Source organism: Tenrec ecaudatus, chromosome 12 (genome assembly GCF_050624435.1).
Source record: "Tenrec ecaudatus isolate mTenEca1 chromosome 12, mTenEca1.hap1, whole genome shotgun sequence".
NCBI lineage: Eukaryota > Metazoa > Chordata > Mammalia > Afrosoricida > Tenrecidae > Tenrec > Tenrec ecaudatus.
This window is the reverse complement of record NC_134541.1, coordinates 67629187-67646903: the sequence shown is the minus strand read 5'-3', so window position 1 is coordinate 67646903 and position 17717 is coordinate 67629187. Positions and strand designations below refer to the sequence as shown.

The window sequence follows — 17717 nt, the reverse complement described above, 5'->3', positions numbered from 1 at the left end:
GTTCATTCTGACTCGGTGAGAGTGGAACTGCCCTGGGGGTTCCGAGACTGTAAATCATCTTTATCCCTGAGAGCAGCTGGTAGTTTCGAACTGCTGAGCGTGGCACTAGCAGCCTGAAGTGTAACTCACTGTGCCATCGGGGCCCTTAGTTTAACCAACAGCAGTAAACATTATTTAATCTTGTACCTCCAACTGCATTCAGAGCTTGAAGGTCCCAGTGAGCCTGCAGACACAAAGATCACTGCACACATCTAAGCTCTGCCTACCACCCCCCTGCATAAGACCATCTTTCGACTGCTCGTTGGCTCGGAAGAAGAACCTTTATGGAATCAGACCAAACTAACTAAAGCAGGGTCAAAATCAAGAGATGAACCCAACAGCAAGAACAAGCAGAAAGACAGCAGCAGCAGACGCCCGCCATCGCCACAAGAAAGGACATACTAAAGATCAGAGCAGAAACACAGGACAGAAAACAATCGAAAGACTACCAGAGACCAGAAGTGGGTTCTTTAAAAGAATCAATCAAAAGAAAAATCAACCAAGCACTGGCCAAACAGACAAAAGAAAAGCAGAAGCAGCAAACGACCCACAAAAGAAACGAAATAGCTGACATTGCAAGAGCGTCAAACTGGCTTTCTAGCTGGTGGACGATCTCGACTTCAGTCTTGTCTCATAATTAAAAGTGGTCACGCACACACATACACACAAAATGTACCATGTGAGATTCATGCCAGGCATGAAAAGATGGCTCAACATTAGAAAATCTATCGACAAAACCAATCACAGAAATAAACCACGTGATGATCTCTATCCATCCAAAAAGGCATGTGATAATACAGAATGTCCGTTCCTTACAAAAACTCAGTAACATAGGAACGAGAACTAAAGCTCCTCAGCATAATAAAGGGCATTTATACAAAACCAGCAGCCAACATTATTCCCCAGGGGGAGAAACTGCAGGCATTCCCAGAGAGAATGGGAACACGGTACTGTTCCCACCATTATTCAACAAGATACTGGAAGGTACAGCTCAAGCAATAAGGCAAGACAGGAAATAAAGGACATTCAGATTGGTGGGGAGGAAGTAAAACAATCCCTATTTGCCTAAGATAAGATAGCACACGTAGGAAGTCCCCAAGATTCCACAGAAAGCTACTAAACTAATAGAAGGATTCGGCAAAGTAGCAGAATACACATGCAACCTACAAATATCAGGTGTATTCCTCTACAGTAACAAAGAGAATTTCAAAAAGAAAGTTAGGAAAACACTACCAATTACAATACACTGCGAAGAGGCAGGATACTTAGAAATGAATCTAACCAGAATTGTTAAAAAACAAACAAAAAAACTCACTGCCACCCAGACGATGCCGGCTGACAGTGACCGTGGAGGACAGGGTAGAACTGCCGCTGTGAGTCTGAGAGTGTGTGTCCTTGTGGAAGGAGAAAGCCTCGTTTGTCTCCTCGGGTCACAGATAGGAAAATGTGAGGACCACCCAGAGAGAATTATCAACATACTACAACCCCACTTCAAATTCCTACTGCCTGCTTTAACACAATGGGAAGGCTAATCTTCACCTTCCTACTGAAAGGAAAGAGAAGGAAACAAGTCGGAGGAACAGCGTGGTGCGGGTTCAGCAGACACAGCAGACCCAGGGGACAGATGGAAAGTTCAGACAGAAATCTGTCAAACTGAAGAGGAGGCCCTTCAACGAAGTCCGAATGTCCATTCCATGGGGACAGAACAGTCTCTCGAACAAATGATGCTGGCAAACTAGATGCCTGTAATAGAAAAATCAAAAGCAGAACAAATTTTTTTTTACAGGGCTGATCAAGACTTGTGGAACCCCCACCAAGACAACAGACCTTAGACGTCCTTCAAACCTGGTGGGACAGCACCCATCCTTCAGGGGTCAGGTACAACCAAACACCAGACAGGCCTATAAAACAAACGGTAACACCCACAAGGAATCTACTTCTCAAAAGGAGCTGTGTAAAACTGAAAGGGCAGCATCTGCCCACAAACACCTGGAGAAATTTAGAAGGTAGAAGGAATAGTGGCAGGGAACCCCAGGAGGAAGTAGGAACCCCAGGAGGAAGTAGGAACCCCAGGAGGAAGTAGGAACCGCAGGAGGAAGTAGGAAAAGTGCTATTAAAGTGAAAAGATTGTAGCTAACATGACAAAACAGAATGTGTAGCAACTGTGAAATGAGAAACTCATGTGCTCTGTAAACCTTCATCCAAACCGCAATGAAACGCTCAAAAAAGAAAGAAACCTAAAAGCCCTACCCACACAAAGTCCTCTCTTGAGCCTGCTTATGAATGAGCGCTTCGGAGATCGCTACACGTTGAGCCACCACATCAAGGCTGAAAGCCAAGGTTCATCTCATTTACCTAAGGCTAAAAAACCTGAATGTACAGCTCTATATTTCACTGTTGTCCGGGGAAACGATAGTTATTTAGAGATTGCTGGGTTAATTAAAATATATTTCATAACCTGTTATCCCGTACTTCCAAAAAAAAATGGAATCGTGAACTAGTAGAAAAAAAGTGAATGGTCACTTACCAACTGTGAGAAATGCTTCTGACTGCACAGCCCCGTGCTCGTTAGCAGCTTCACAGGTGTATTTCCCAGAATGCTTCTGAGTGGCAGCCTGAATATACAGAGAACTTAAGCCAGCTCGGGACATGACGAAGTAAACAGGCTCCAGGTTTATGGCCTCAGGTTTCACTAAAGGTGACTTCTGGGGTTTGGATCTAAGGATCTGAGATGGGTGGCTGCTTATCAATCCATGGCGATTGTACCAGCGAATGACTGGAAGCGGCAGTCCAGTGGCTTTGCAGGACAAAGTAACAATGTCTCCATCCACCACCTTTGAACTCGCTGGTGCTGTAATTATAATGGGCTTGAACCCACTGTCTATTAAAGAAGGAAGGCATATAAAAGAATTAAGAATAGCACAGTACATACAAAGCAAAATCAGTTTAACCTATTGTGTAAATGTAATAGCAACGATTAGAACAAAGGCATGATCCCGTTTCAACTTTTGCCAACTAAAAATGTCAATAAAAGGTAACACTCTTCTTGGTTGTAGGCTACAAGACATTTCCTATGCAGATTTACTCTTCTTCCACGCTTTTAAGCGTGTCTAGCGTGAGTAGATATTAAATTATGCCAAATGCCTCTGGTGAGATGATCAAATTGCTTTTCTCTCTTGCTTAATAAGAAAGATTACCGACAAGTTAAATTGTCTAATGTAATCTCGGGATGACTTCTTGGTCAAAAAGCATTTTCTTTTCTATGTTGGCTTGCTCATATTTTTGTTCTTTTAGGATTTTTACACCCGTGTTCATAATTGAGACTGGCTTTTAATTTTCCTTTTTCATACCATCTTTTTGTAACGGGAGAATCCAGCGAATAGTGCCTGAACTACAGCAAAAACATCAAAACACAGATATACAGTTACGTGTGTATAGATGGAGGTGTAGATGTAGACAAGACCGAAAGCCAGCACACCGTCATGGAGCTGAGTCCCAGTCGGAGTGGTCTTACAGCACAGAGCAGAAGTGCTCCTAGAGTCAGAGGCTGTGACCCTTTACATGTGGATGTGCATCCATGTGACCATCTGCACAGACAGCACGAACAAAACAGCTCACCGCCATCAACTGATGCTGACTCACACTGCCCCTCTAAGACAGAACACAACGGGCCCTGCGGGTTTCTGAGACGGCACATCTTTAGAGGGGTAGACACCCCATTGTTCTCCCTCAGAGCAGCTGTGGTTTTGAACTGCAGGCCAATAGTGAGCAGGCCAATGTGTAATCTACTACACCCACAGGGCTCCTTACCTATGCCATATACAACATACACAGGGGCAGTTCCAGGCACTTCTCACACACAACCAAATGCCCGTGGGGTTAGACTTCTGGCTTTGACGGATAAGGACCACAGTCTCATGAGACATCTCGGTCAATTGGCATGGCATTCATTACGTTATTTTTCCCATTCTAGATTTATAAGGGGGATATGGGATCTATAAGTAGTCATTTAAGATACAACTGAAGCCTCTTACTCATCCAGAGAAAAGTGGGGAAAAGATAAAACTAGTCTCTAGAGGACTAATAACCTACATGGACCACTATCTCATCTACCCAGAGACAAGGAAAACTAGATGCTGTCTAGCTAATCAGGATGGCAAGAGACAGAAACAGATAAAAACCCACCACCATCATATATCAACCCTACCTGACAGAATAGAGCTCTCCCTTCGGGGGCCTAAGACTTTAAGTCACTACAGGAACAACTGGTGGGTTCACAGGGCTGACCTCGCTGCTGGCAGTCCAATGTATAATTCACTAGGCCACCGAGCTCCCTGAACCCACGTGGGATGGAAGGAAGCTACTCAAAAGAAGCTCAAATTACTGCAAACAAGCCTACGGGGCATAGTGGGACCTTTTACCACATTCTCTTCAGTCTTCAAACTACATAGCATCTGCTGAGAAGAATTTTTTAAGTTTTTAAATGATTTCAAAGGGATTATCTATATGAAATTAGTGGGGGTGGTGGAATGAATACAGTTCTGTTACATTGTTAAGGTTATTTTTTGCAAATAAAAACAACCCAATTCTTAACCCACACAACCAAAAGGTCTAACAAGAGAGAAAAATGTCCTGCATGGCCTAAAAGCCTACCTTTTTTAATTTCAAGTCTCCCCGTAGATTGCGTAAATCCAACCCCATTATCTGCAATACACTGATACAGCCCAGAGTCTTCCGAGGTAACTCCACTGATCTGCAGTTTATTTCCTGCCGTTTGATGTCGTGGGGAAGGATGAACAGGCCGTGCATTGTGAACCCAGGTACAGTTGGGGGCTGGGTTGCCATGAACATCACAGGTGAAATGTACTGTGGTACCCAGAGATACCGTTTGGTCCTGCAGTCCTTTGGAAATTGAAGCATGTTCTGAAAATAAAACACATATTAACCTCTAATCCTCAAGCTGTGCTTTCTAAATTGTTACATGAATCATATAAAATCTTTTCTATACCAACAACAAGGTTGAAAACCAAGTGGCATTATTTATTCATATTCTCCCATCTGCTGTGGTCATCAAGAAAGTTTAGAAATGAGTTTTAACTTTCCTCTAATGAAATTAACCGTATGTTACCAATAAGTTATAGTCTCTTTCCATACCTCTCCACCCACTCATTTATATACCACTAACATACATACGGTATGTACACATGCATAAGTATTTACACATGCATAAGTAGTTTCAAACCCTGGGCTTGCAGCAGCATTGTGTGTAATAAAGGCAGTCTCCCAGAATTTCACACTAAACCTGAGCCATAAGAGAACAATGCTTATTCAAAGGTCAGTTATACTCTGAGATGAGGTGTGAGATTGTGGCACAGTGAATTACCTGACATGGTTCTTCTAGCCACGATCTGTGGAACTTCCACGAAATGTCTCTTTCCCCATGGGTCTGGGCAACAAAGGGCGGGGAAAGATGCTGCTCTGATTGTAAAAACCTGGAAGTCTAACCAGCCAGGGGTTAGTTTTGCCACTCTGCTATGTTTACAATGAGCCATGTCAGAATCGGGAAGGGAATTCTCACAAACATCAGGAAACAAAAGCCAGGACTAGAGTGTGGATTTCAAACCTCCTCAATCTGGCGGCAGAAGGCTGTGGTCCAGTGTCCGAGGGGCAGCAGCAGAGACACAAGGCGAGACAGAGGAGTGGACTTCCAGGCCCATGAGGGGGGAAAGCCCAGTGCCTTTGGGTAAGAGGCTCATTGGCAGAGTGGGGTGCTTCCATATACTCAACTAGAGGAGCAAAGTTTGCTGGGTCACAGAGCTAGAGTGAAAGTGTTTAGGCTAAAGCTCTGGCAGAGTGGAATTTCCTTTGGGCACTTATCTGCAAAGATAAAGGAGCTTTGTAACAGTGCCAGACCAGGACAATGGCCAAAGAGTCATTCATTGCCTGAGAGGCCAAGGGCCATGTCTGTAGGCAGGCATCTCCGAGAAAAGGCTGTCTTGACAAGAACTGTGTTTCTGAGTATTTCTGATCCTGAACTGCAACCTGCTACCTTCCTACGAGGGCCCACAATCTTAATTACGCACGGTCTGCGAGTCTCATAGCCATTGCAAATGAATTCTGGAACCCATCAAAGGAGATCACGCTGCAGGAGGGATGGTTGGTGTCGGAATTGGGAAAGAAGGTTGAAGGACAGAAGCATGTCTATCTGATCCCTGCCTCTGAAGAACTGGCCTTTGACCAATGTGGAGTTTGATTCTCCTTGACACTTGTTAAGTCCAAGGAGGTGAGATGTCCCCTCCTATGCCTTTTCCGTAACAGAAAACTTCCTTTAACTCCTGTAAAGTCACCTAATCCAAAGATCCTATGTACTAACCCAATCTTGATTACCATAAAACTGTAAGAGCTACTTGCCAGGTACACTCAGGTTAATTTCACTGCTGCTGGCCGACATTACAGCAGTGTTGATAGTAAACACATGTGGGAGATCTACAAACATTTTACTTCTGTGATTCTACTCCCTATTCATTCTTCTGGGTATCATGAAAATGCTTTGAAGAGGAAACACTCTTAAGAAGGGCCCTATAGCTCGAAGAAAAGAATGAACCCGAGAGAGAGAATATATATTGCAATATCACCAAAAACACCAAGTGGATTCCAACTCAGTGACTCCATTCACTAGGGCAGAACTGCCCCTGTGGGTTTCTGAGCCAGTAGATGTTTACAGAAGTAGAAAGCCTCATCTTTCTTCCACAGTGCAGTTAGTGGTTTTGAACTGTTGGTCTTGCAGTTAGGAGTCTAACACGTAACCACTACGCCACCAGCGCTCTTTATACTGCAATGGGGGCAGGAGTGTGTGCACGTGCGCAAATATTTTGAGCCTAAATGTGAGCTAGATACAGGGGAAAGTATTTCAGAAGGAAAAAAAAAAGGATAAAACAATTTTTTTTGAGATGGTATTTTCTAGTCAGCACTATATATTTCTTCAGCCTCCTGGATACTGCATCCTATCACAGCTTAAAATATCTTAGCTATCCTACTTATCTCCAGTCCCTGTCCTCCACAAAATGAACAGAGACCAAGTTCTGTGCTCTGCCACTGGTGATGTTCCCAAGAGTGTCTCATGTGGCGGGATGTTCTATGCCACTCCAAAACACTCATTCAACGACCTCAAGAAAAACAAAAGCTTGTTCTGCTACCCATCTGGATATTTCCAAATATCCCGTTTAATTTTCAGTTTGCAAATAAACTCAAACATCCAGGAGAACAGCACAATAGCTGGGTGGGGCGCACACAATGACTATGTAGCAAATAATATCTTACCAAGAACATTCACCATGTAAGTTACATGTTCTAGGTCTCCCGATCTGTTTCCCACCATACAGGAATAGTTTCCAGAGTCCAGTGGGTCAATGCTATCCGTGGCAAGATGAGAGTACAGTCGTCTCCAGTTGCTTCCCAGCACAACATCCTGGCCATCCTTCAGCCAGTACACCTGAGAAGCCGGGACCCCGCTGACTACACACTCCAGGGTCACAGGGCTGCGAGAGAGCACAGCCAGTGCCTGTGAAAGGGCGGGGTGAAGAACGTGAAGGTCATCCGAAGAAGAGCCTGAAAAAGAGGGGAGCCCACGTTCAAGAAGCGTCCACGTCTTTCCAACCTCTTCCCTAGCAAAGCTGTGAGCATCCCACCAGTCCATGCATCTGCTTTATACAAGATCCGATGCGGTTGGGAATCACACGGAACAGATTCTGTGGCCTTCCCAGGATATTGCTGAACTAGCAGTTTGGAGTTTTAGAAATCTCAGCAAGTTCTGAGCCCCTGCTTGATTGTGCTTTGAGTACTGGTGCTATTCTCAATTGAACTACCGGAACCTAAACATCTGAGTTCAAAGAAAACATGTATCATTCAGACTCAGCCACCACTATACATACCATTGTTGTACAATTATATTTTCTCATTTTCTTTTTGTTTTGGACTCGGGGAAAATTTTCCTACATGTGTTTGCGCTGTCATTTGACCAAAAGCCCCCTCTATCGGGTGGTTATATTTTACAACATACACAGTGCTATTCTAAACTGTGTTTGTGTTTTATTTTTTTATTCGTTTATTTTGCTTTTCCTGTTGCCAAGGAAAAAGAAACTCTACGTTTTATAAATTTTCTTTTTTTTAAAAAACCATTTTATCGGGAGCTCGTACAACACTGATCACAAACCACATATTCATCCAGTGTGTCAAACACATTTGCACATATGCCACCATCATAATTTTCAAAGCAGTCTCTTCCCACTTGATCCCCTGATATCAATTTCCCAATTCTTCCTTCTCCTTCCCTTGCCCACCCACCCTCATGAACCCTTGATGTTATATATTATTATTATTATTTCAATATCTTACATTGTCCTCTGTCACTCCTCACACACTTTTCCACTATTTGTCCCCCTGGGGTTATAGATTGATCCTTGTGATCAATTCCCCCTTTCTCCCTCTATTCTCTGCTAATCCTCCTGGCATCTCTTCTTGTTGCCCCTGCGGGGTTCATCTCTCCTGGAGTCCCTGTGTTGCAGGCTCTTATCTGTAGCAATGTTCATGTTCTGGTCTAATCCAATTTGTAAGGTAGAATTGAAGTCATGATAGTGGGGGGATGGATGCACCAAAGAACTAGAGGAAAGTTGCATGTTTCATCAGTGCTATACTGCACCCTAACTGGTTCATCTCTTCCCTGTGACCCCTCTGAGAGGGGATGTCCAGTTGTCTACAGATGGGCATCGGATCTCCTCTCCATACTCCCAACCCCATTGACACTGGGCATCATTTTATTCTGGGTCTTAGATGCCTGACACCTGATCCTATCAACACTTCATGATCACACAGGCTGGTGTCCTTCTTCCATGTGGGCTTTGTTGCTTTTCAGCTAGATGGCCGCTTGTTTATCTTCAAGCCTTTAAGACCCCAGACGCTATATCTTTTGATAGTTGGGCACCATCAGCTTTCTTCACCACATTCGCTTATGCACCCATTTTCTCTTCAGTGATCATGTCGGGAAGGTGAGCATCACAGAATGCCGGACTGTTAGAACAAAGTGTTGAAGGAGGCCCATTGTCTATCTGAAACCTTAATTCTTAACATATAGATGAATACATAGTTCTATTCCCCTCTTGTTATATATATGTACATATGCATATGTACACGCCTGTATTTAGGCCTCTATGAATGTCCTTTGTCTCCTGGTTCTTTCCTCTATTTCCTTTTACTTTCCTCTTGTCCCACCAACCTGTTCAGCTTTCATTCGGGTTTAGTAATTTCTCGCTGCTCCATTGCCCTTGATTAGCCCCACTAGGCATCCTACAACCTTCCTTCCATTGATTTTAATTAATTTGTTTTTCCCTTTCCCTGGGTTGGTCCCTCCCCCTACCCCATTCCATTCTCCCCTCCACCCGTATCCCCCCGGAACCACTGGTCCCGTTTTTTTCATCTCTGAATTATTTATGTGCTTTATTTTTTAAAATATTTTCTTATGATAAACAAATAAAATCTGAAAGAAAAATGAAGTCTCATTTCCCAACTTTTTTCGGACGAATATTTTTAGGAGGACTTTTCTTTTCTGATTACCATCATTCCCCCAAATACTTACGACTCACAAGGAGCTTTTGGCCAACGGGTTCGACTTTCAGTTCCTGTGTCACAGGATTATAAACTGCACATTTATATGATCCCTTGTCCTCTAAGGAAACATTCAAAATCTGGAGGTTTCCGGATGGAAGGATTAAGTAATTATCTGAAGAAAGGAGGGGGGGGAGGATATAGTTAAGCCTCTCCTCTTTACAATAGGACACCACAACACAATGATAAACAAAAAGGGTTGATAATTGGGTTCTGACATAACACTAAGGGCAAATAGCAACCAAGAAAACTCATGGCATGAAGCAAAGAGGGAAAGCAGAGAAGAGAGTTAAAATATGAGGTATCAGAAGCAAATCTAACAAATATTTTCACAATAGACCATTCATTGACAATACTGAAAACACAAGAAAGATGCTTACACAAATATACAAAATCCATCCTACAAAAACAGAATCCAAACCCATCGCCCCTGCAGAGATTCTAATTCGCAGTGACCACTTGTCAGAGAGGACAGCTCCACAGAGTTTTCTTGGCTCTGTTTCTTAATGGAATCGAGTTTCTGGGTAATGCACACTGTTAAGTGTTCAGCTAACTAACCAAAAGATGTTGATGTTTAAAACCAACTCAGTGTAGCTTGGAAGTAAGGCCTGGAAATCTGCTTCCAAAAGGCCACAATCTGACACCCCTATGGAATACAGTTCTACTCAGCATGACGTCACCATGAGTTGGAATAAACCCGACACCACACTGCACCAATCTTAATAGAAACAGATTAGCAAGCCTTTCTGTCATAGTACTGTCAGGTGTGTTTGAACTGCCAACCTCTCGTTAGTAGTTCGGCACAAACCATTTGTGCCACAGAGTCCACCCTACCCCCTTAGACAAGTCTAACCCTAAGGCACTGATCACGTGGTATTCGTTCCTTGCTTAGCCATTCCTTTTTTCGCCCTCATCAAATGTGTGTTGAGTGCCTATTTTCTGCTAGACAGGTACAAGTGAACAGCAATGAACAAAGCATTGTAAAGCTTATGTCCCGGTGTTTCCCAGGGAAAGGAGCAGGGCTGAGGCAAGAATCTGCAATACGCAAGGCTAGATGTGATCACTTATCTGAAGGTAAGCACAGCAGAGAGGGGCAGAGAGTGACAGGGCATATTATTTTAGGCAGAATCATTAGAGTAATTTTTGTAAGGCCTGTGTGATAACCGAATGACTAAGGACCAAGGTCTGAAAATACTGAATTATAATCACTTATACGCTGGGGAAGGAGTCCTGGGAGCACAGTGGCAAGTGCTCAGCTGCTAACTTAAAGGGCAGCAGTTTGAAGCCACTAAGGGATAAAGACAGGACAGTCTACTTCCATAAAAATCTACAGCCTTAGAAACGCTAAGGGTGGGCCACTCTGTCCTACAGGGTTCCTGTGAATCTGAATCACTCAATGGCAAGGGTTTGGTATCAGTATCCTGGGACCCACTGTGTTAGTCTCTTCAAAGTGGCCTCCAGAAACAAAGCCGCTTTATCTGATTGATTTTTGTATCCTGCAAGTGTCACTGGCTTTGCTTAAAAGGTCTCACCTGTGGAATGCTTCAGCCATTTCCCCCGTATTTTATAGCGCACCTCAGCTTTGGGGTTACTATCTGGGACCTTGCAGCCGATGAAACCAGTACTTTTTTCTTCTGCTATAACAACGTTCTTTGTTGATGAACCAAAGTCACCAAGAACTAAAATAAAAATCAAATAAATAAATGCAAATTTAATTCTCTTTCCTAAAGGGAACTAAAACATTAACACATCATCTATAACAGTGCCTTTTGTGGCAGCTAATCCCGATCCAGGAAGGAGGATGTGTTCTGTGTGTTTTTTTTTAATCTCAGAAAGCTGTTGGGGCAGGGGGTCTCATGGCTGTGGACTGGGAGCTACGTCATAGTACCTTGTTCAGAAGTCAGTGCTTACAGGGGACTCTACCAAAAACCATCTGCTCTTAAAATTAACATCATAGGGAAGGTAAAAAATAAAGATTAAAAAAGAAAACCCATCCCGGAGAATTATAAATTTAGCATCATTATTCCCATTCTGTTCAAGTAAATCCTTTTGAGTACAGACCCTTATCAAAGTTCACCCTTCCTAGGCACTGCTATTCTGCTTATCGCTACCCACATTGCCGTATTAGGACATGGAAAAGTGAGGCAGTAATGTCAATATGAATTATCTGCGTATAGTACCACTGGGTCTCAATTCCCCTCACTGCAGATGGAGAACGCATGGCGGACTCGGTGTCTCCAACGCGGAGCGCAGCCAGCAGCTGCCACAGGAAGCCAGCCCCCCGCGTGTCTCTGGGAGCCGTCCACGGGTCACGGCTCTACAGAAACATTTACTCTCCTCACTTATGACAAACACACTCCTCCTGGGGAATCCAGATTGGTTCTGTAAATAGGGGTGCCCTTACAGAGACGTTTTCCATTACTGGAAGGCATCACCATTTGAAAGGCAGATGGCTCGAGCTTACTGAAAAAAACCACTCGCTCCAGATTTTCCATAAGTTCAGTTCGCAACATTCCTTTTCCTTACAGTCAGATTTTTTTCCCGTGCTGCTTTATCTGGTTTCAATTATTTAAATTAAAATCACACAGTAATCAAGGGAAACAAAACAATTAGATGTGCAAGAAAGATAAAAAACTACATGACGTAACTGAATGCCAGACAACAATTTTAACAACAAAAAGAGACTCAAAAACTCACACGCAAAAAAACAATTCAGAATCCACTGTTCTTGGTGTAGAACTTAAAAAATAAAATCCACCTCCTGGGTACAGCTGAAGATCCGAGGTTCTCAGATGTTTAAGAGTTGAGAGTCAAGGCTGGGACACGAAGGCAGGCAGATATGTCTGACTTCAAAGGCCATGGTCAACTCAGTATTCAAAAAGGCAAGTCTAGGACTAACACAGGAAGTACCACACACAACAGATGCAAAGTGAAACTCACCTGCAATGGACACTGTTGCAGGAGCGCTCACCACGGCTCCGATGCTGTTGTTGGCGACGCACTGGTAGTGACCCAAAAGGGAGGGGCTAAGAGAACGAATTGTCAAAGTCCCCTGATGGATCTTAACTTGCTCCATGTTTCTATCCAATCTTTTTCCATTAAGCAACCATGAGATATGAGCAGTCACGGGCTCAGCAGAACAATGTAGCACTACAGGTCCACCGAGTTTCTGGGCAGCAGAGAGCGGTTCAGAAATAAAAGAAGGTGCCACGTCTACGTCGGAGGAAAGGTCCCCAAGAAGAAGGCGTCGGGGATAGGAGAGACAAGGGAATAAAGGAAAGAGAGAAGGATACTTTAAACACATTTCATCTGCAACCAAAGGCAATTCTTTCTTTCATGTAGCTATATCATGGTTCTTAATGCCTATAAAAATTCCGGCAACATTTTATAGCCCATTTTTGGAAGAAAAATAAAAGGGGCAATAGCTCAGGCCACAATTTAGCAATCTGTGTTGAGTAGACAAGAATCTGTCTGGTATAAAAGAGATAAAATATCACTTCTATTAAAAGGGAATAACAAACTTCTTTTGAAGCAGGGACTCGCAAGCAATACAAGTTTATGCCTGAAGAAGCAAAGGTGATTTTTTAAAATATTCTAATTTTGCCAACCAGACTGAACTTTTGAGAGCAAGTCATTCCATAAATAAAGGCGGCCACTGACGACTTCCTTTGAATATAAACAATGTTCAACTTCTCAGAAAGCGGAAAGTCGAGAACCACAGCTGAAACGCAAAGCCCACCCTTTCTGAGACAAAAGGTTTCATAAGGTAACAAGTTATCGGAACATTTTATTTGGTGTTTATAGGAGCTTCCCATGTTAGGTCTATCATTTCAGGAACTAGGTGTGGGGAGTGCCGGCACTAACATATCCTTTACCGGAAGAGGGAAGAGGGACAGAAATAGTGTTAATTTGGGAGAGTAAAACACTTAAAAGAAAAATATCAATAACTGTTGCATGTACTTTTATAAAACACTGATTCAGAAATTGGTTGAGTCTGAGGTAGGTCAGCAAGACATCAACAGAAAGTTCTTAATCATGTTTTTCCGAACCGAATCTCATGTAGTTACACAGCATTTTAACACAGACCCCGGGCCTCAACCATTAAGCCAACAGGGATCCTTTCTTAGTATAGATACCACATATTATTTAAAGCATAAACATGACTTTATTTATACATACCTGATAGATACCTCTTCACACAAATAAGCCATAAGAAGAAATGCATGTGTGCCGGGCCTCAAGCTCTATGCCCATATATGCATTTAACAATAAATACATTGAAGCTTTTAAAAAACCCAAAGAGGGATGTAACATAGGCAAGGTCATGAGAAAACATAGCAGACCTGGGGCTTACAGCAACTTCTCTCATCCCAAATTAAACCGCACTGTGTCGATTCCTGACCCTCTCTGTAGTGCTATGAAGTCTGCATTTATGCCTGTTATCATTCAGAGTTCTCCTACAGCTACTTTTTTCATATAACAGAAATTTATATCCCCGTGCTGAAAAATGCATGGTTGAAAAATGTTTCTTTTTAAGGCAACGAAAGGAATAAATTTCAAGGATAACGACCAGAAGACCCACTGCTGCCCAAAAGTATTACTAGGAGAGCTAAGCAAAGTGTCTGGAACTCTTCATTTATCAAGTTAAATCAGAGCTAGTCAAACAGATCTCAGAAATTGTCTTTCGAAGCTACCTTACTGGCAAATACTTGAAGCCAAAGTATGTTTTCTAAAGGATCAGCACGGGTAGAGCTTCAGTCCCGAGACCACCATTCTCACATGCGTACCTGAACTTGCAGACGAGCACAGGGCCATCAGGGTACTCCACAGCAGTGTCTGCAAGGGCGCAAGGTCTGGATGCATAGCGTCAACTTTCAGGAACAGCCGACGAGACTGCCACGGCCAGAGCCAGGCCTCTGCTCACTGAAAAACATTAGGAAAGAGAAAATCTAAACAGTTTATTCTTCTATCTGCACAGCCAGAGTTATAAGCATAGCAGCTATCATCTATTTTGAAAAGTATGTCAATTAGAAAATACAGCTGCCACCAAGTCAGCGCCGACGTGTGGTGACCCAGGTGTGTTAGTGTAGAACTGGGCTCCACAGCATTGCCTTTTTTTAAAAAATGGTTTGGGGTTAGTCTTTTCTTTTCTCTCTCTTCTTTTAATAAATCATTTTATTGGGGGCTCTTACTTATAACAATCCATGCAACCATTATATCAAACAGACACGTACAACTGTTGATGTCAACAATTTCTAAACATTATCTTTCTTCTTGATCCTTTTGATATCTGCTCCTTTTCCTTTTTAAAATCATTTTATTGGGGGCTCATACAGCTCTTATCACAATCCATACACACATCCATTGTGTCAATCACATTTGTACATATGTTGCCATCATCATTTTCAAAACATTTTCTTTCTACTTGAGCCTTGGTATGAGCTCATTTTCCCTCCCTTCCGTACCCTTGATAATTAATAAATTATTAGTTTTTCATACCTTACACTGACCAATGTCTCCCTTCACCCACTGTTCTACTGACCATCCTCCAGGGAGGGGGTTATATGTCAATCATTGGGATCGTTTCCCTCTTTCTCCCTCCACCTTCTCCTTCCCCTCCTGGTATGGCTACTCTCATGAGTGGTCCTGAGGGATTTGTATGTCCTGGATTCCCTGCGTTTCAAGCTCTTACCTGTACCTGTGGACGTGCTCTGGTCTAGCCAGATTTGAAAGGTAGAGTTGGATTCATGACGAGGGGGCGGATTGAAGAACTAGAGTAAAGTTGTATGTTTCATTGGTGCTATACTGCACCCTGACTGGCTCGTCTCCTCCCTGCAACCCTTCCGTAAAGGGGATGTCCAATTGCCTACAGATGGGCTTTGTGTCTCCACTGCACACTCCTCCTCATTCACAATGATATGATTTTTTGTTCTGGGTCTTTGATGCCTGATACCTGATGCCATTGACAGCTCATGATCACCGAGGTTGGCGTGCTTCTTCCATGTGAGCTTTGTTGCCTCTCAGTTATATGACTGCTTTTTCATCTCCAGTCACTATATCTTTTGATAGATGGGCACCATCAGCTTTCTTCAGCACATTTGCTTATGCACCCATTTGTCTTCCGCAATTGTGTCAAGGAAGATAAGCATCACAGAATGCCGAATTAATAGAGGTAAATGCTGAATTAAGAGTTCTTGCATTGAGGGAGTACTTGAGTAGAGGCCCAATGTCCATCTGCTACCTTAATACTAAATCAAATAGGTCTATTTCCCCATCATCTATAAATACATTGACATATGTACATGACTGTATTTAGACCTATATAAATACCCTTTGCCTCCTAGTTCTTTCCTCTATTTCCTTTTACTTTCCTCTTGTCCCACTATCATGTTCAGCCTTCATTTGGGTTTCATTAATTCCTCTCGGTTACATTGTCCTTGATCAAGCCCTACCTGCCTCCTACACCTCCTCACCATTGATTTTGGATCACTTGTTGTTACCTTGTCTCTGGGTTTGTTAACACCCACTTCCTTTCCCAAGCCTCCCCCTCTCGCATGTCCTCCCCGGAACCGTCAGTCCTGTTGTTTTCTCCTCCAGATTGTTTATCCTGCCTATCTTATCTAGATAGACGAGCAGATATAATGATATGCACAAAAACAAGACAGAGCAAAACAAACAACAACAAAAAAAACAAAAAGAAAACACTATACATAGTTCAAGGTCTGTTTGTTGACCTTTATGAGTGTTTTCTGGTTGAGTCTGATGGGGTGCCGTGGTCTGGCCCCACAGTCTACTTTTGGTATCCCTGGGGACTTCATCAATCTGCTCCCCTTGCTGTTCTGTTGCACGCCCTTAGTGTTTTGCCTTGGTGTGGTGGCGTCAGATCAGGCACGATTTCCTCACCGTGTCTCCAGTGTTGTCCCCCTTAACGCTATGGGTCAGTGAGGGATGTCATGTCTCATGGTGGGGCCGGCCCTATGATCCTCTCTGTGCATTGGCTGCTCTGAGCAGGAATATCATCCTCAGGGCTTGTTGGGCCAGGAGGTGCTCCACTCTCTCTCCCTGCCCCTTCGTTTGCTCTCGTGTGCTCTGATCAGAGTCCCTGAGTTGTAGCTTCGGAGATGTCCTCTGAAGTAAATTCTTCTGGGGCAAGGGGGACTTTCCATATAGTTGGGATTGAAGCCAGCCCTGCAGACCTCTATTGGTTCCCTGCTTCAAGTTGGTATGCTTCTGCTCCTATTTTTCTTCCCTCCCTCCCCCACCCTGCCACTCCAGCGAACCCTTAATATATTATGTATTGTTATTATTATTTATACATATCTTACACCACCCATTCTATTCCTTCACTAACCATCCTGATCTTCACCCCCCTAGAGAGGGGGACGTCATTGCTATCTGTTGCCTGCCCCTTCCCTTTCCTTACCCTCCTGAAATTATTACTCCAGTGACTGATTCTGAGGGGTTTGTCTTTCCTGAATCCCGTATACTGACATTTCTCATCTGTGTTACAGGATGTACACCGGTCTAGGAGGATTTGCGAGGTAGGACTGAGATCATAAGAGTAGGGGAAGAAGGATTAAAGAATTAGAGGAGTGTTGTGTGTGTGTCAGTGCTAAACTGCCCCCTGGACGCATTTTCTCCTTCATGCAGCCCCTCTGCACGGGAACATCCACTTATCCATGGATGGACTCAGTCTCCACCTTGACCTCTCTCCATCACCTCGATGAGGCTGTTCACTTGTGAACTTCTGATGCCTGTTCCTGTCAACACCTCGTGATCGCACAGGCTGGTGTGCTTCTTCCACGTGGACTTTGTTGCTCCCCTGCTAGATGGCCGCTTGCATGGCTTCAAGCTTTTAAGACCCCAGATGCTCTATCTTTAAATAGCCAGGCACCATCTGCTTTCTTCACCACATGTCTTTATGCACCCAGTTTGTCTTCAGCCATCATATCGGGGCAGTGGGCAACGCCCAGGCCACATTAGAACAAAGTGTTCGTGTGTTGAGTAAATACTTAAGA

General features: G+C 43.4%; 1 protein-coding gene across 2 annotated transcripts in view; it reads right to left on the bottom strand.

Annotated features, from left to right (window-relative positions):
• Positions 1-17717, bottom strand: part of CDON (cell adhesion associated, oncogene regulated) — a 130268-nt gene that overhangs the window by 50667 nt on the left and 61884 nt on the right. For both annotated transcript variants that reach the window (XM_075564114.1, XM_075564115.1), the window contains exons 2-8: positions 14487-14622; positions 12640-12912; positions 11232-11378; positions 9671-9814; positions 7360-7647; positions 4693-4962; positions 2567-2920 (exon numbers count right to left, since the gene is read on the bottom strand). In XM_075564114.1, the coding sequence (XP_075420229.1) occupies positions 2567-2920; positions 4693-4962; positions 7360-7647; positions 9671-9814; positions 11232-11378; positions 12640-12912; positions 14487-14562 (1552 nt within the window). In that variant the 5' untranslated portion in view covers positions 14563-14622. The remainder of the gene's footprint in view (positions 1-2566; positions 2921-4692; positions 4963-7359; positions 7648-9670; positions 9815-11231; positions 11379-12639; positions 12913-14486; positions 14623-17717) is intronic.